We start from the raw sequence: 20269 nt of genomic DNA on the forward strand, positions 1-20269 counted from the left end.
CTAAGGCTCAGTCCTTCATGAGCATCTTAAGTTGTCAAACTGCCCTCTAACCCATCCAGCCTTCGCAGGTCCCACCACCTCCACCGCCGAGACAATCTGAGCCTGTTTTAGCGCGGCGATCCAGCTTCGTTTACAAAGAAAGCCAACGTAAGCATTTCATAACTCAACATAAAGCCCCTCCTCAACCCCTTAACTGTGTCTGACCAGTCTGGACAGGCCATTAGAGGTCATTACGCACACATAAGTGTCCTAGCGAGTCTTCCCGTAGTGCTGTGGTGTTAAGGGGCGGTGCCTTCGCTCTGTGTTTGCTAGCTGTCCTAGCGGCTCTTCACTCCCAACACATAAGAGCCCAGCCAGATAGTTTCTGCCGGATCAGGGCCGCATCGGGCCCAGATCCGAGCCGGACGCTGTCCATCTCATCTACTATCTGGGTGTGTTGTGTTTGCTTTCAGCCCCCTAGTCCTCTCTGCAATCATGAGTGTGTATGTGTGTGTGTGTGTGTGTCCTTTGCCTGTGTCAGTGTTTTGCTCCAATCTCTAAATCTCTGTCCATCTAAATTTGAGTTTAACCGAAGCTTAAACTTTATAATAAATAAGAAGCGCATAGCTGGGCCAGGAATAAACCAAATAATCACACTTTTAAGCCATCATAATCCACCCTTGTGGTGCGTAAAGGCCCCCCACGTTTTTGAGCAGGCACAGACAAGGACCACTCTCCTTGTGTGGGCAAGTCCAGTGTGGTTTTGAACCAACATGGGGGCCGGGGGGTGACAATGGAGAGGGGGCAGGTATCATTGTGAGAATTTAGACCCAAACTAGCCGTTGATCTAACTGTGTGTGTGTGTGTGTGTGTGTGTGTGTGTAGAGAGAGAGAGAGAGAGCCTGCTGTCCTGATTGGTACTCTGGGATTTTTAGACTCTGTGACACAAACACAAATTGACCCTCTCAGTAGCAATCCATCCTGGACTATCTCTCTCTCTCTCTCTCTCTCTTTCTCTCTCTCTCTCTCCATCACCTCCTCCCATCTACTCCTCTATTTTGCTCTTCCTCCTCTCCTCCTCTCCGCAGAGCTCGTTTGGGATAGCGGGATAGCCGTGCCTGCAAATTGCCTGAGTATTTCTGAGACAGCAGCTTGATGTTGTTTGAAAGGCATTTAACCCCTAACTGATGAGGGGACTGCACCGTAATGCATCGCCCAAATACACGCACACACAGAGACACACACGTGCGCACACACACATACTCTCACACACACACATGCACTTACTCACACACAGACACACAAACACACAGTGCACACCCACACACTCTCTCACACACACACGCACACACAGACACACACACACACGTGCATACCCACATTCTCTCTCACACACACACACACACACACACACACACACACACACGCACACCCACATACTCTCACACACACACACACACAAGACACACACACACACAGACACACACACACACACAAGAACACACAAACACTTGCACGCGCACACATACAGTGACCCCAGCACCACTACAACCTCCCACATGTGTGCAGATGGTGCTGCGGACTTGTTCTGTGTTGAGTCCCAATAGCACTCCCTACGAGAGCAGTGTGGTGGACTTGTCCTGTGTAGAGTCCCAATAGAGGCGCTCCCTACGAGCGTGGTGTGGTGGAGCGAGAGATGGTGACCGCTGGAGCTGAAAACAAGCTTGAGCTGTTAGCCGTAGGTAGACCTGTGTGACCACCAGACTCCGGCATGTAGCCATTTATATCGTCTCAGCTCCACGAACGATGTAAGATGTAAAGCTCAATTGTATTGTGGCTTTCCATGCCACTGACCCCAACCCAAACATGCAAAGGAAGCATTTAGCATGTTGTGCCGAGTCATTGGCCTTGCGGCCTGGCTGACATGAAGAGTAGTGCAGAAAACGGTCTTGCTGTTTCATATAGATTTGACATTTACGCCATTTGCTTCAGTTTTGGACCTAATAGTTCTGTTCAAGTGCTGTGAACAATTTGCCCGACCTCTGGGAGCAAGGCTCTAATTTATTTTAACGGCAGACATTTGCTGTAAAAGCTTCATAAAAAGGGGTCAGTTCACCCCTCAATCAAACCGGAGCACAGCTAGCTTTTATGGGTGTTTCAGCAATTCAATCCAGCTTGTTCACATTCCAGGTCAACTCTCAAGGTCAACAGATTAGCAACACCAAATGATGCTAATGTGTTAGCAATGGAGGAGGGTTGGACTGGGTCCTCACAAACAATTTAATTCCTTTATTTTTCTTATGTAAAATTCTTCAATCTGTCAATAACAAGCACACTGTAGTTGTGCTGAGGTGATTTTAAAGGTGTGCAGCTAGAATTTCACCGCTAATGGATGGCACGTTAATGGATTAGCTCTTAGCATTCGGAGAACCCTCACCTCCATTTCTCCTTCAAACGTTTCATGAATTACACGTAAGCCCTGTCATAACCCTGTCTCTACGCTAGTTTGATAAATGAGGGCCAGTTATTCCAGCCATACCTTGACCTTCGACCTCATGTAGAGAACTCTCTTCACATTCTTTGTACCTTCTCTCTCTTGGCTTGGAGTTTCTTTTGGTCATGGTTAAATCCTACAAGCACATTTTGCCATGGCTTGATACTCTCTGTGTGTGTGTGTGTGTGTGTGTGTGTGTGTGTGTGTGTGTGTGTGCTTGTGTTTGTTTGGGTCTATAGTAGTCATGGGTCTATTATGGCAACTACTATTCACCAATCACAATGATACCGATGCCCACTCCTCCCTGTGTGTGTGTGTGTGTGTGTGTGTGTGTGTGGTGTATGTGTGGTCTGTGTGTGTGTATGTATGTGTGTGTGTGTATGTGCTTGGGCCTATGATGCTCCTCTCAGAGTGTTCATGGCTCCACATTTGTTTTTGTTTTTTATATATATAATATTCCCTCTTTTGCCATTTTATGATATTTTCATTTATTGTTTTAATTGATTTATGCCATTTTATGATCTTTTCATTTATTGTTTTAATTGATTTATGTGTGTGCCTGTGTTCATATACTCAGAATTACAGTGTTAAAAGTGAAATAACGCTGTTTCTCTGAGGAATATGAGCTTTTCACATGATCCGTATCCACATGTCTATTTCTTTTAGTTTGTGTTTGTGTATTTATGTGACTTAAATTACATATTTTTTGTATATAGTATAATGTATGACCCTCATGACTTAGTTGTGTTTTGTTTGATTAATTTATTTTGTTTGTTTGTTTTGTGTCTTATTTGTTTTGTTGTTGTGTGATTGATTTGTTGTTGTTGTTGTTGTTGTTGTTGTGTGTTGGCGTCTCATTGACGGCTGTATGATTTCCCACCTGCATGCGCGTGTGTCTCCTCTTCGCCGCTGTAGTGTGACTACAGCCAGGCAGGGGGCGGGCGCAAGGGGAGCAGCAAAAGAAAAGGTAACAGCGCTAGCATCAGCTGTGGGTGTGTGTGTGTGAGAGAGAGAGAGAGTGTGTGTGTGTGTGTGTGAGAGAGAGAGACAGAGTGTGTGTGTGTGTGTGTGTGTGTGTGAGAGAGGGTGTGTGTGTGTGAGAGAGAGACAGAGTGTGTGTATGTGTGTGTGTGTGTGTGGGCATCTGTGCCTAGAGCCCCCCTGCTGATAAAAACAGTGTGCATCTGCACCTTTCCTCCTCCTACTCCTCAGTTGTTCAGTAGAAAAACTCCCGCTGTGTTCCACTCCTAGCCCTAACCGCTAACTCTTAACCTCTAGTCCTTAGCCCTTAACCGCTGGCTTCTGTAGTCTGTAGCCCACTCCAGCTATTCCTGTTGCAGGTGACCTGAGCTAAAATGGCCGCCCTCATTCGCTGCTTCAGTTTGTCCTTTTGACCCCTGACCTTTCTGAATTGTGGTGTCTTTCTGCCCTTTTGAATGAGTTGATATATACAAAAGGTCTCTGGGAAAGATGTCAGGTGTGTGTATGTCTGTTTATTCATGTGTGTGTGTGTGCTTTCAGGCATGGTCATTTGTGTGCGGTTGACCATGAGCAGAATATTAAGAAAAAATGCTAAAGGTTAAAATGGCAAAAGAAAGCATTTTATGAACCATCACAGGATTATTTGATAGAAAAAAATAGAAATCAGGTAGCCTACAGTCGCTAGCGCTTAGCTTCAGTACTAATGGATGGGGATTTGCACTACCACAGACAAAAGACCACACAGCCACTCACATTAAAAGGAACGACTTCACACACTCTGCTCATGTTTACTGCAGAACACATTACTGCAGTGACATACAGCAAACACATTATCCATGCTAACACGTTACTGCAGTGACATACAGCAAACACATTAGCCATGCTAACATACAGCAAACACATTAGCCATGCTAACACGTTACTGCAGTGACATACAGCAAACACATTAGCCATGCTAACACATTACCACAGTGACATACAGCAAACACATTAGCCATGCTAACATACAGCAAACACATTAGCCATGCTAACACATTACTGCAGTGACATACAGCAAACACATTCACTCTTCCCATGAATGTTGAATGTGAGTTAAGAGGTTCTATTCATTTTGAAGAATTCTGAGGGCATTAATAGTCACTGCCACCGACTTGTTGCCCTTTTGCCTGGGAAGCTTCCCCTGATATATATGTGTGTGTGTGTGTGTGTGTAGGTGTGTGTAGGTGTGTGTAGTTTGGTAGAGCCATATATATAATCTTACTTTCCCTGTAACTTGAATCTTGAATTTCCTCTTGAGGATCAATAAAGTTTCTATCTATCTATCTATCTATCTATCTATCTAACTGTCACAACTCAGCCCTGCTGCTTTTTCTAACCTACGCTGCAGTGAGTGTGTGAGCTGTTTGTGTGTGAGATACACGACTTCATGTGAGTGTGTGTGTGTGTGTGTGTGTGTGTGTGTGCAAAAGCCATGACATGTGTTGTGCGTTATCACACACTGCAGTTGGTTGGGTTTTAGTTTCAATTCTTCTTTTTTTTTTCCTTTTTTGCCCTGCCATAAGAGCGCGAGAGCTTCAGGTAGGGTGCCTCATGACAACTCCTGGAGTTCTTTTATATCATTTCATTTTCTTCATCGCTCTCTCTGCCACATACAAGGTAACACCAGAGAGAGAGACAGAAGCTCTGTCTGTTTTTCAAAGCCGGTGCCAACAGTGATGGTGTGATTCCTTCCCCCTTCTCCTCTCTTCTCTTTTCTTTTTTTCTCCTTTTTCTCCCTTTCTCGCTTTTTTGTTTGTTTTTTTTTTGTTTTTTTTTTACCACAACAGAGGGAAAAGCGTTGGAGCATTTCTTCTGCCGGAGGCGAAAAGAACTCTTCAGTGTAAGTAGAAAAGACCTGACAGAGAGAGAGAGAGAGAGAGAGAGAGAGATGAGGCATGGAAAACATGAGCTACAAATCAGGGAAAGAGATGAGAGAGCTGTAGCAAAACAGAGAGAGGTAGAGAGAGAGAAACCAAAAAAAGCATAATACCAGAAAGAACGAAAGATATGTTGAGAGAAGGAGTGGAGAGAGGGAGGAAGGAAGGGATTGGCAGAGATAGAGAGAAAGAGAGAGGTGAGTTAAATGAAAAGAGAGTGAGAGAAATAGGAGGGGGTGGGGGGCTGCAGAAAGAGGATTGAGGGGCGTGATCAGCAGTATGATGATGTCAGCGCCCGTTCAGGAGGAGGCATCTGGGCTCGACTGGACTCGGCGTGGCGCTGCCCGTTAAACACAATTCTTCACTACAAAATGTTCCCATGCCACCCGCCAGCATGCAAATGCACTCCCAGATTAGGCCCTTTTGGAATTCATTTCACCGCCTGGCAGCGCGGCGCACTGCTCACACGACACTCAGTGCACCAGCGCCCCCTGATGGTGGGCCCAGGCAGAGTCCAGGGAACCAATGCACTCCGGAGTCCAGACACAGTGGCCACAGCTCTGTGGGGATTTCACTACATTTTCAGCTTTTTTGGCTTTGGTGTTAGTTGTGCAGGTGTGTGTGTGTGTGCGTGTGTGTGTCTGTGTGTGTGTGTGTCTGTGTGTGTGTGTGGAAGAGATGGTTTGTCCATGTTGAGTTGGATCATTGGACAGTGACGGTGAGTTTTGGGACACACACGGCGCACAGATCTGGTAACTGTGGGCATGAATTTGATATGTTTTCATGGGTAGGTGAATCGAAGAGATGGCTGCCGTTTCATTACCATTCATTTCAGCCCTTACAGAGGTAGATACTGCCAGAGATGGGGGAGGTCACTTTCTATCACACACACACACTCCTTCTCTCATCACACGGCTCGTCGTACTGACTCATTCATGGTGGAGGCGAATGCAATCACCCTAGCTGGTGTCTAGAGAAGGATCTGCCGCTTGAATTGATCGCCTCAAATTGACTTCAGCGCTGGCTCGTGCATCTTATTGTGTGTGTGTGTGGCCAGTGTTGTTGCTTTGTCGTCCCCTCTCGCGGTCCAGATACACCGCATCGAGTCTTTCATTTGCGTAATAACATCGACTGCTCACAGAAACATTGGTGTTCTTTTCTGTTTACAGTAGATAAATAAATATTTTCATGCACAATTTTATTGAGGCGGCATCCATGATGAAAATATGCACTGCAGATGTGATATATATATGTACTGTTGGTGATTGGTGGGGATCATGTGCAGTCCCTGCACTCCAGGGTGTGAAGGGAAGCTCTATGTAACGTTACAGGGACGAGTGAGGTGGATGTATGGAGAGGAAAGTGGAGTTTAATAACACTGCATTAAACATCGCATTTAGCCATGTAGCTGACGCTTTGATCCAAAGCCACTCACAAAAAGGAAAACAATCCATATACAGTGCAGCAATAAGTACTACTCACATAGAGTCAAGTGGCAGTTCTAGAATGGGGATAGTCAAGTCAAGTCACAGAGTGCAACCCAAAGCGCTCCACATATAGGCTAAGACATTGTCATTAACACATAGACTAACAAAGACAATAGCGGACGGATAGCGGCGTAGTCGCCAGCGTACCCATGACACCAAGACATACAAGCCAGACAACAAACAAATTAATAAATAAAATAAATAAAAATTAAAAAAAATAAAATTAGTCAAATTTCCAACCGGTTGAAAAATGTCCAAGGGCAATGACTCAAGTGAGGGAAGACAGCTATGTCTCCACAACCCATGCATGCAACGCCAACAAAAAGTTCTTTACACTCACTGGCAGTCTGGAGATAATGTGAGCGTTAGGCCTTGTTATAGTCTGGATATCACTGGAAGCATAACAGTTGGAAGTCATGGGCGAGCTTGTAGATCAGCAACTCGGTGGACTTTTAACAGCGACGTTTGTTGGTCCGTAATGCAGAGTTCTTCAACATTAACATTAACGTTAGTCTGCTCAATCCAGACTCAGGCAGTTGGCATGGCAGCTCACTGGTCAGAAAACAGCTCGGCGGCCTCAGCAGATCTTTCTCAGAGTAGCTCCAGCTGCTGTCGAAGAAATCCCCTCGACCAGACAGTGAAGTGCAGCACCCCTGCTCACAGATGGATGGGAAGGATGTAAGAGGCCCAGGGCAAAAGCTAGCCATAGCAAGCTCCCATTGGACAAACGTTAACGACATCAGCCGACTTGAAAGCAGTAAAAGGACTAAAAAAGGCCCATTCACACCAAAACGATAACGATAACTATAAATAAATATCGTTCTCGTTAATATGAATGGCGGCGTTCACACATAAACTATAACGATAACGACACATGAAGAACGATATCGTTGGGGATCACTTTCAGAGCGATTTTCTAAATGATAAAATGCTAATAGCCAATCAGAACCCATCGAATTTTAGCCCTCACATTTATTAACACAATGAAATACTTTGTTTATCGTTGTTCAGTGTTTTATCGTTATGGCTATAGTTATAGTTATCGTTATCGTTCTTGGTGTGAATGGGCCTTTAGAGAATAACACTAAGAGAGTGGTACGTGTTCTAGAATGGGTATAGTGGAGTGGTACGTGTTCTAGAATGGGGATAGTGGAGTGGTATGTGTTCTAGAATGGGGATGGTCTAGTCTGGTAAGTTCTAGAATTAGCATGTCCAGTTATTGGTAGTGCTAGGAGAGGAGGTACTCTGAAGAGCTGGGAGTTTTTGAAGATAGACGAGGGACAAGTAAGCCTATGTCAAAAAGGTTCCTCTCTCTGAAAGTCTCACAGTCCCACTGACACAACATTCATGGTAGTGTTGGCAGGTGCCCAAGGAAACTAAAGTAAGGCCTGTGTTCTATATACTAATAGTAATAGCTTAGTGTTGTTTGCTATATATGGTATGATACATATTTTGTCATATTAATAAACAACATGAAAATGAATGAATGGCTGGGTTAGAACTGTAAGAATCATGTCATATATCCAACAGTGTGTAATTTATATGTGCAACTGTGTGTGTGTGTGTGTGTTTGTATGTGTGTGTGTGTGTGTTGTCCTTGCAGGAGAAGTCCACAGCAGATGACCAGCACTCCTGGGACAGCTTCAAGAGCATGACCCCTGACCCCACAACCTGTCTCCCCAGCGACCAATCCGACCACCTGGAACTCCACAACAAGACCTGGGACGCCACCTCTGCCAACACCCCCGACACGTCGGAGGGCGACTTTCAGACTGAAGTGTGACGTGAACACACGCACGCGTACAGACACACACACACACACACACACACATAGACACACAAACAAATACACACACACACTCTTACACATACACACATTCACAAATGCATACAGGAAAAAAAAACACCACCACATGATATATAGTCTCTACAGATGATGACATCTGACCTTCCCGAAGAGAATGGAACTCTTGTTGACGCTTCGTAGCTGTGTTCTCAAAGCGAGAGACTTTCTTGTGTATGCCAGAGGGAGTAACGGACCTGAACTGCGGAAACAACTCCAAAAACGAGAAGAGAGGATGGTTCTATTCTATATTTTCACACAAACACTTTCAAATGGAGACGAGGAGTTTGGTGATGGCTGAGGGAGGGGGGTGGGTGGGATTTTTAAGGAAAAAAAACTGTTTCTGAAATGTCTTGATTTTACTCCAGAAAAAGGATCCTCTTTCACGTGTTTGATGATTTGAAACAAAAAAAGAGAAAAAAAACAAGAAGAATATTTCTGCACCATTCTTTTTATAGAGAAAAAAAGATATTGTACTGATGTTTCGCTCTCTGTATCTCCTCTCTTCTCTCACCCTCTTCCTCCAGGGACTTCTGCTCATCCCCCCCCCCCCCTCCTCCTGAAGGAGAACTCCAAACAATTTTTTCGGGGGAGGTTTAAAAAAAAAAGCAGTTTATTAATATGTGCCATCCTTTTTTCGGTTTTTCTGTTCTGGCATCCTGTAGTCTCTCTGCTCTTCTCTCCCGACACCCTTTGAACATTGTGTTTCCGTTTTGTATTTTTTATTAGTCATTTCCTCCATTTCTGTTTTCTCCTTTTTTGAGTAAAAAAAAGAGAGAGAAAAAAAATGTTTCAATCCTTCTTGATTTGTGTCTCAGTGTGTTTGTGGAAGTATAGGCTGATATTTTTGTTTCGGGGGCAGAAGTTGTTCAGCGCTCTGCTGTGCTGCTATTCTCTGTGAAGTTCTGAGCGTGAGGGTTCTGGAATGGCACCGGGGCTTTGTTGTGCGGAAATTCCCTCTGAGGTTCTCGCCGCGGGCATTCTAGAACTGTTCCGGAACCTGCGGCTTTCTCAAAACAAGCAGCAACATCTGACCCGTAGGCTCTGCCTAAAATCACCTTCCCATGTCTCATTTCTGCTGATGAAAAAGGGCTGTGGAATCAATACACATTTCTAACACATTTTTAAAGACAACCAAGCGAAATTAACAACACCTCTGAGAAAACTTGTTTATATGTTATTTCTAAAGCATTGTCCTCATGTTTCTTGCCTGCCTATTTTGTCAAGTGTGTGTTTTCAGAAGCTTCATTATTCACTTGCAACCAAGCAGACATGCCCCCATATAAACATGCATAAGTGGTTAGTTACCCACAAAATAAGTGGGTTAAAGAGGGCAGAATTTTGGTACACTGCCATCTCATTTGTGGGTGTTCAATCCGTCAATCCATAGTATTTAAACTGCATGACTGAAACCTCAGTAGCCTCTCCAGCCTTGTCACACTAATGGTCTCTTGCATAATGTAGAATTTCAATGGATAATGGAACATATGCTGATCCCATGCCTTACTGCCTTCAACTGTTTAACGGGTCACTTGCCGTAGCAGGCATCAGAGTAGGCCTACCAGTTATAGGCCTACAAGCTATGAGCTTTCTTTCAGACGTTTACATTTACACAACACAACATTTAAGCTTCACAGGCAACAATGACTACAGTAAAGCTGCTGAACTACGACTGCACCGACTTTTAGCAGTCAAATGAATCAACACCTATTTCAAGTCAAGAAGATGGTTGCTCATGGAGATAACAACACCTATTTCAAGTCAAGAAGATGGTTGCTCATGGAGATAACTATAAAGATAGCTCTACTGAAGGTAGTCAAGAAGATGGCAGCTCTACTGAAGAGAAGATGGCAGCTCTACTGAAGGTAGTTAAGAAGGTGGCAACTCTACTGAAGGTAGTCAAGGTGGCAACTCTACTGAAGGTAGTCAAGATGGCAGCTCTACTGAAGGTAGTCAAGAAGATGGCAGCTCTACTGAAGGTAGTTAAGAAGATCAAAGTCAAAGTCTGCTTTATTGTCAATTTCTTCACATGTCAAGACATACAAAGAGATCGAAATTACGTTTCCCACTATCCCACGGTGGAGACAAGACATATTTTACCAATAAGGTCCACAGACAAACATAACATTCAAGTAAACAATATAAAAAGTAAAAAATAAGAAGGCACATACAATGAAGAAAATAAGAGCAGCAAAATTTGAGTTGAAAATGTGCAATTGTGCATACAGTAGACAGTCAATATAATAGTGCAAAAGTCAGGCCAATAAATGGCTGAGGTAGTTCTGTTTGACCTAAGTGTGCAAGTGGCATAGTGGTGCAAGTTATGTAAGAGCAGCAGAAGTGTGTTCAGAAGTGTTTTCAGGACAACAGGACAACAACAACAAGTTGCAAAGTGTGCAAGTGGAGTAGTGCAAGCGGATTAGTGCAAGGCAGCCATTGTGGGTCCAAAGTCCAGGATGTTATGTAGCTGAGGGTAGAGGGGGGAGAGAGTTCAGTATCCTAACAGCCTGGTGTATGAAGCTGTTGGTGAGTCTGGTGGTGCGGGAGCGCAGGCTTCTGTACCTCTTCCCAGAGGGCAGTTGATCAGCTGATGGCAGCTCTACTGAGGAGAAGATGGCAGCTCTACTGAAGGTAGTTATGAGATGGCAGTTATGAAGATGGCAGCTCTACTGAAGAAGATGGAAGACTGAAGGACTGAAGAGACTGAGGTGGCAAGGCAGCTCTATACTGAAGGTAGTTATTAACATGGCAGCTCTACTGAAGAGAAGGTGGCAGCTCTAATGAAGGTAGTTATTAACATGGCAGCTCTACTGAAGAGAAGGTGGCAGCTCTACTGAAGGTAGTTAAGATGGCAGCTCTACTGAAGATAGTTAGTGTAAGAAGAAGATGGCAGCTCTACTGAAGGTAGTTATGAACATGGCAGCTCTACTGAAGGTAGAGCATAGATCTGAGTACATTCATGTTTATTCATCTCAGACACTGTTAGTTGTCATCAACCACCCCCTACTACAAGAGTACTTCTCTCATAACTCATCCATTTTCTTTTCCTTTCTTTCTTTCTTTCTTTCTTTCCTTCTTTCTTTCTTTCTCCTTTCCTTCCTTTCGTTCTGAGTGAAATGAAATAGATTGCAGTGATCAGAGCCTAACAAGTTCAGCTCGGCCCAGCCAGACAAGCAGAGAGCTGCAAAGGCCATGCTGTATTCATTAGCATTTAGATTTAACATTTCCTTCTTCAAATCATATCCCACATGGTGAAAGTAGATGTAGTTATGAGCGAACATCCCCTGCTGCTCACACACACAGGTTGGACTGTTGTATTGAGGTCAGTGTGGTTGGGGACAGGCTTGGGTTGGCCTGATGGGTTCACACTGATATGGCACTGGCATTTTATCTCTCGTCCGTAGAGGTGAGTCACTTCTTTGTGGGTTGATGTTGAGCTGATGGCCGAAACATGCACACACACACACACACACATAATTAAAACTTGAGAAATAGGGGAAATTCCTGCAGTCTTACTTGTGTAATGTGTGTATTTGAATTTGTGAATTTGTGTGTGTGTGAGAGAGAGAGAGAGGTGGAGGGTACAAAACAAACTGCAGGATTTTCATAACCTCCCACACAGCTCTTGGACCTTCTCTTCAGTCAGCCTCATTATGTACGCAGAGTGGAGATGAAAGGCAAGGAGAACTAGTGTGTGTGTGTGTGTGAGAGAGAGAGAGAGAGCAGCAAAAAGAAAGTAAGCAAGAGTGAGAGTGAGCGAGCGAGCGAGAAGGAAAGCGAGCACTAGCAAATGGAGCGCCGCGCTCGGGCGTAATTATCCAGGGGTAATGATTTGTCCTGACATTTTCCCTCACCGCTCCGGAGCCATCTGTTCAAAGGATCCCCTAATGTCAGCACATCCTATAGCCGCAGATGGTGCGGGAGAGGCCCCGCCATTTTAACCTTTCACAGATAATCAGCAGAAGAAGAAAAAAAACACACACACAGAACTGGAACACCAACATCCTCTCAAAGGATACACACACACACACACAATTGGAACACCAACATCCTCTCAAAGAATACACACACACAACTGGAACACCAACATCCTCTCAAAGGATACACACACACACACACAACTGGAACACCAACATCCTCTCAAAGGATACACACACACACACACACAACTGGAACACCAACATCCTCTCAAAGGATACACACACACACACTACTGCTGGAACACCAACATCCTCTCAAAGGATACACACACACACACACAACTGGAACACCAACATCCTCTCAAAGGATACACACACACACACACAACTGGAACACCAACATCCTCTCAAAGGATACACACACACACACACAACTGGAACACCAACATCCTCTCAAAGGATACACACACACACATGGACACAACTGGAACACCAACATCCTCTCCCCAAAGGATACACACACACACACACACTGGAACACCAACATCCTCTCAAAGGATACACACACACACACAGAACTGGAACACCAACATCCTCTCAAAGGATACACACACACACAGAACTGGAACACCAACATCCTCTCAAAGGATACACACACACACACAACTGGAACACCAACATCCTCTCAAAGGATACACACACACACAACTGGAACACCAACATCCTCTCAAAGGATACACACACACACACACAACTGGAACACCAACATCCTCTCAAAGGATACACACACACACACACACACTGGAACACCAACATCCTCTCAAAGGATACACACACTGTGGAACACCAACATCCTCTCAAAGGATCACACACACACTCCTGCTCAGGGCAGCTGTGACTCTTCTTTAATCCTTTCCACATCCCTCAGATGAAGGCAGCCAGGACTCTTCCTATATAATCTTCTCCTTCTCCTTGGCCATACTTCATGCTGTAAGGGTCATGGCCTCTGTTGAATCTTCTCCTTGGCCATACTTCATGCTGTAGAGGTCATGGCCTCTGTTGAATCCTTCTCCTTGGCCATACTTCATGCTGTAGAGGTCATGGCCTCTGTTGAATCGCCTTCTCCTTGGCCATACTTCATGCTGTAGGGTCATGGCCTCTGTTGAATCCCTTCTCCTTGGCCCATGCACTTCATGCTGTAGGGTCATGGCCTCTGTTGGGCATCGCCCTCTCCTTGGCCATACTTTGTGCTGTAGAGGTCATGGCCTCTGTTGAATCGCCTTCTCCTTGGCCATACTTCATGCTGTAGAGGTCATGGCCTCTGTTGAATCGCCTTCTCCTTGGCCATACTTCATGCTGTAGAGGTCATGGCCTCTGTTGAATCGCCTTCTCCTTGGCCATACTTCATGCTGTAGAGGTCATGGCCTCTGTTGAATCGCCTTCTCCTTGGCCATACTTCATGCTGTAGAGGTCATGGCCTCTGTTGAATCGCCTTCTCCTTGGCCATACTTCATGCTGTAGAGGTCATGGCCTCTGTTGAATCGCCTTCTCATTGGCCATACTTCATGCTGTAGAGGTCATGGCCTCTGTTGAATCGCCCTCTCCTTAGCCATACTTCTGTTGAATCGCCTTCTCCTTGGCCATACTTCATGCTGTAGAGGTCATGGCCTCTGTTGAATCGCCTTCTCCTTGGCCATACTTCATGCTGTAGAGGTCATGGCCTCTGTTGAATCGCCTTCTCCTTGGCCATACTTCATGCTGTAGAGGTCATGGCCTCTGTTGAATCGCCTTCTCCTTGGCCATACTTCATGCTGTAGAGGTCATGGCCTCTGTTGAATCGCCTTCTCCTTGGCCATACTTCATGCTGTAGAGGTCATGGCCTCTGTTGAATCGCCTTCTCCTTGGCCATACTTCATGCTGTAGAGGTCATGGCCTCTGTTGAATCGCCTTCTCCTTGGCCATACTTCATGCTGTAGAGGTCATGGCCTCTGTTGAATCGCCTTCTCCTTGGCCATACTTCATGCTGTAGAGGTCATGGCCTCTGTTGAATCGCCTTCTCCTTGGCCATACTTCATGCTGTAGAGGTCATGGCCTCTGTTGAATCGCCTTCTCCTTGGCCATACTTCATGCTGTAGAGGTCATGGCCTCTGTTGAATCGCCTTCTCCTTGGCCATACTTCATGCTGTAGAGGTCATGGCCTCTGTTGAATCGCCTTCTCCTTGGCCATACTTCATGCTGTAGAGGTCATGGCCTCTGTTGAATCGCCTTCTCCTTGGCCATACTTCATGCTGTAGAGGTCATGGCCTCTGTTGAATCGCCTTCTCCTTGGCCATACTTCATGCTGTAGAGGTCATGGCCTCTGTTGAATCGCCTTCTCCTTGGCCATACTTCATGCTGTAGAGGTCATGGCCTCTGTTGAATCGCCTTCTCCTTGGCCATACTTCATGCTGTAGAGGTCATGGCCTCTGTTGAATCGCCTTCTCCTTGGCCATACTTCATGCTGTAGAGGTCATGGCCTCTGTTGAATCGCCTTCTCCTTGGCCATACTTCATGCTGTAGAGGTCATGGCCTCTGTTGAATCGCCTTCTCCTTGGCCATACTTCATGCTGTAGAGGTCATGGCCTCTGTTGAATCGCCTTCTCCTTGGCCATACTTCATGCTGTAGAGGTCATGGCCTCTGTTGAATCGCCTTCTCCTTGGCCATACTTCATGCTGTAGAGGTCATGGCCTCTGTTGAATCGCCTTCTCCTTGGCCATACTTCATGCTGTAGAGGTCATGGCCTCTGTTGAATCGCCTTCTCCTTGGCCATACTTCATGCTGTAGAGGTCATGGCCTCTGTTGAATCGCCTTCTCCTTGGCCATACTTCATGCTGTAGAGGTCATGGCCTCTGTTGAATCGCCTTCTCCTTGGCCATACTTCATGCTGTAGAGGTCATGGCCTCTGTTGAATCGCCTTCTCCTTGGCCATACTTCATGCTGTAGAGGTCATGGCCTCTGTTGAATCGCCTTCTCCTTGGCCATACTTCATGCTGTAGAGGTCATGGCCTCTGTTGAATCGCCCTCTCCTTGGCCATACTTTGTGCTGTACTGTAGAGGTCATCACCGCTGTCTTTTTTCAACGTTTTGTTTTGGACACGTCTTAGGATGAGTCAGCCAAGTGGAGACAGGCAGTGGACAGCCATTGAACCCCTCCCTTGAGTGCTCCTTAAGAGTGAGTGTGTTGATTGGCTGGAATAGATTCTGGCTCGACCTAAGCCACGACAGTGTTGGTTTCCTGTGTACAGTCAACACCAGTATACACACTGACTGAATTTGATTGGAAGAGAGTTGAATAACAGTGACAGACTCCACAGACTAACTAGAACATGTCTGTCCCAAACCTGTACAGACTCCCTTTCATAACACAAGCTAACTAGTATGCATCTACCCCTAACTAGTATGTATCTACCTCATGATTAGGGTTGGGCACCGAAACACGGTTCTAATAAGGCACCGGTGCCGACGCAAACGGTAGTAACTGCATCGAATAACAACATGGATTTCGGTGCCTCATTTCAGTGCTTAAATCATTTTTATTTATTCATTTATTTTTTATACGAGGCACCACTGCATGTCATGTGCTATCTCTAACGTCTTGCTCTGATAGCAACACATCTAGATACAGTTAGCTAACATAAACACTGAATGTATAAACCAGAGGGGTGCACCACATAGGCGAGTGGGCAGTGTTTGACAGCTTGCGTGAGCCCATATCACGGGCTTCAGTCAAAATCTAGCAGTGGGCCTAACTACACACAAGCAAAGGCTATGAAACAACATCAACAGCATACCTTACAATATCCTTGCTAATCGTTAATTGGCATTTATTTGAAATGTTATCAGCAAAGTTGTAAGGTGAAGTTTTCACGTTGTGTTCTAAACAACATAATGGCATGATTAATTAATTCATTAATTAATTAATCTTTCTTGTGCATGAGGTCCATATAGCATCACAATGAATATGAAGATCATGTTAAAATTTAGCTTGCAAAAACATAAATATGTAGGTTACATACCTGATGTCACTGAGCTGTCAAAGAGGCTATGGAACCATCTCCGAGATTCTCCATGATGTTATAAACTAATTAACTCAGCTGACTGGTGTTAGCGCATAGCCATAGTTGCTGTTGAAATGCCTAGGCCTACTAGCGCTGGGAATCTAAACACTTCAACACCGACATAATGTAGCCTTACAGTACATGTTAAGCATTTGGGAACACACTGAAATTAATTATACAAGGAAGTTTATACAAGGTACAAGTTTATTGTCACATGCATATAGTTACTGGAAGTAAGAAATGCAGTGAAATTATGTCTGGTGTCAGCCTATTTGTGCATTAATGGGGGTAAAAGTGCAGTAGAAGAGGGGTTTAGTAGATTAAGTGGCAAGGGCTGCATAAGAAAGGTGGGGAGGATTGGGATTGGGGGGGGCACCAACAAGGAGCACCCAGGAGCAACAGGGGCAAGGAAAAACTCCCTTGCCAAGGAAGAAACCTTGGGCAGATCCACGGCTCAAGGGGCTAGCCCAACTGCCAAGGGTCTTGGTGTGTGTGTTGGGGGATGACAGGGGAGATGGGATAGTGTGCTGTGTATGTGGGGAGAGGGCAGTGTGCAATATGTGTGTTGGAGAGGCTTCCTCATGAGACAATGTGCTGTGTATTGGGGGCAGTTTGCTGTAAGTATGTTGGGGGGATGAAATGTGTTGGAGAAGGGGGGTTCTGAAGCAGAGGACTGTGTATGTATGATTTATGTAGTGATGACAGTGAAGATGTGTGTGTGGGCCCGAGGGGGAGTGGAGCAGTGACTGTGTGTGTGTGTGTAGTGTGTGTGTGTGGGTAGGTGGGGGGCAGTGTGCTGTAAGTATGTAGAGGATGTGTGTTGGAGAGAAGATCCTGAAGACAATGTGCTGTGTATGTAGGGGGGCAGTGTCCAGCAAGTAGAGGAGGCTTACTGTAGCAAGCAGTGTGCTGTTGTATGTGAGGTGATGACAGTGATGATGTAAGTGTGTGTGTTTTTTGTGTGTGTGTTGGGGATGGGGGTGGGGTGGGGGATGGGGGGCAGAAAGGCTAGGCAATCAAGGACATGGGTAGATGGAGGAGAAATCAAAAATAATAAATAAAAAGTTCTATGGAGATGTGCAAAAGTTGGAGAAAATCAGATACAGTATGTGTGTGTGTGTGTGTTTTGACGTGTGATGAAATAAGAAAATAAATAAAAGGTCTGTAGCATCGGGTGAGGGATGTAAAAGTCTTGTAGGTGTGTGTGTGTGTGTGTGGGGTCATGAGTGCTGAGGAGTGAATGAGTGCAAAGTCAGTATAGTGTGCTTTAGACCATTTTAATTTAAAAACAAAGTACCGGTTCAGGCACCGTTTTGGCACCGGAACCATTTTAAAAGTATCGATTTAGCACTGGTACCGGATAAAACCCAAAACGATACCCAGCCCTACTCATGAATGACTCCACAAACTCCCAATTACTCTTTAACAATGAGAGCTAAGCAGTGCTAATCTGTCCCATGCCTGAACAGACAATGTTTATAGACGTTATAAACATATAGACGTTTATAGAGTCTTTAGTAGCACAAGCTAACACATACACATCTGTGTCAGACTCCCTTAACTCTTTATTAACTCTTTAATAACACAAGCTAAGTATTACACATTCTGTCCCATGCCTGAACAGACTCCAAAGAGCACAAGCGGTGTTTAATAGCACAAGCTAAAGGCTAATTTAAAGTCCAGGTGACAAGTTTCGCTCGACAGAAACAAATTGCTGCCGACAGATGTCGCAGAGCTGCAGGCTTTCCAGCAGAACTCCAGTAGAATTTGTGTTGACATCCAATCAGAGTATGCGAGAACATCTGCGCTGTTTCATTTGTTTTGACGTACACGTCAAGCTAACCCAGCAGACATTTGTTGAGCGACAATTGGGGCCTGGACTATAAATAAGCTTTAACTAGACATCAGCCCCATACCTGAAATGACTCCACAGTCTACTAGTAACTAGTACAACACTGCCCCATGCTTGATGCAGATCTTTTAGCAACCCTCTCGATGAAGGAGTGCACCTGTCCAATATCTGGACTGGACAATTCTGATTCAGTGCAATTCCAATTCTGTAATACATTTAATGTTGATGGTAGTTATTGGGTGGCTCAACTGTAATGCGTTTTTTTAGATGGGTGCAGGATGTACCAGTCAGATCGTAAATCTTAAATGTTGCTTACAGAATCAGAATCAGCTTTCCTTGTCAAGGTTGCCATGGTCGTGGACACCTCAACAGGCACAGGCAAGAGATACAAGATATCATTGAAGAGAGGGTAGGAATAGAGCAATATCAGTATAAACTGAGATTTAAGATTTAAATATAAATATAATGCAAGGCAGTTTTTTTTGCCATAATATTGCCATGTCGAAAATGCTAACAGATCCAGAGTTGTCCTCTGTGTAAAACACTAACATTTCCTCAACCTCATGCCTACCAGGTAGTCCTCCTCTGCCTCCACGTATGATTTCCTTCTGCTGAAGAGTGTACACACTGCTCCTCTGGTGTTTTCATAGAGTGTCATTTTTGTACACAAAATGAAATCCTCCAACTGAATCGCCCGTCTCCCCTGCAGCCACTGAGTCCCCAGTGCCGCCAGCGGAGCGAAAGCAGGCCATTAGTTTCTCCTACAAGACGGAGAGCCATCAGCGTGCCCGTGAGTCTCTCAGTCGGATTAAATGGGCTGAAGATGGCCCTGCGCGTCTCAGTCGGTTTGCTTCGACAGCCCTGGTTTGTGCTCTTGGAGGTGGCCAGCATGATGCCTCTTGGGGCTTAGCGGAGGGATTAGCTGAGGTGCTGATGAATCTGGAGATACGCTACCCGACTTTGTTATGCTTGTTTTTCTCCAGATTTGATGGCAGGAGAGCTGCCAAGATGTTGGAATGAAAAATGAAGCACTTTGTTGGTGTGTTGGGAGTATGTGTGTAGCAGTGTGTCTGTGTCTGTGTGTGTGTGTGTGTGCGTGTGTGTGTGTGTATGTAGGTGTGTGTGTGTGTGTGTGTGTGTGTGTGTGTATGCTTTCATGCCTCCTAAATCTCCACCTCATTCCCACTCTCTTTTCTGCTTATTTGACTCTATCTAAAGCCTAATGAGAAACAGACAGATAGAGAGAGAAAGAGAGGGAGAGACAGACAGAGAGAGAGAGATCCATAGTTGCACTCTGCAGTCTGAGGAATCTAACCACAGAGAGGTGTATTGCCATGTTGATGTCATGTTTTCTGCATCCATCTCTGCAGACAGGCTGATCAATACAAGCAGAATATTTATCTCCTGTGCAGTGAGTACATTTCACTCGGCTATGCAGGAGTGCTGTGGCTTCTGCCGCAGCAGTGGGTGACTCTAATAGGTCGGAATGAACTCTATGCCACCACATACTGTACCAACTTCAGTATCTACAGCTGGGTCTATTTTTGGTGTGTCATATTGGTATAAATTACCCAAGTGAGGCTGCTAGGCAGCTCCAATTAGGCCCCGCTAACGTGGCCACCAAAATAGATCACACCCTCAGCCTGCTGCCAATCACACAATCTTTAAATGTCCTTAAAGGTACGGATCCTTAAAGGAT

At 45.1% G+C, this 20269-nt stretch overlaps 1 protein-coding gene across 1 annotated transcript in view; it reads left to right on the forward strand.

The window, feature by feature from the left end:
• The window catches only part of adgrb2 (adhesion G protein-coupled receptor B2), a 345858-nt gene extending 336370 nt beyond the window's left edge, over window positions 1–9488 (forward strand). Inside the window, 2 exon segments of the mRNA XM_048230149.1 lie at window positions 5281–5337; window positions 8464–9488. Coding sequence (XP_048086106.1) covers window positions 5281–5337; window positions 8464–8640 — 234 coding nt within the window. The 3' untranslated portion in view covers window positions 8641–9488.
• Window positions 9489–20269: the final 10781 nt, after the last annotated feature.

This window comes from Alosa alosa, chromosome 20 (genome assembly GCF_017589495.1).
Source record: "Alosa alosa isolate M-15738 ecotype Scorff River chromosome 20, AALO_Geno_1.1, whole genome shotgun sequence".
Classification (NCBI taxonomy): Eukaryota; Metazoa; Chordata; class Actinopteri; order Clupeiformes; family Clupeidae; genus Alosa; species Alosa alosa.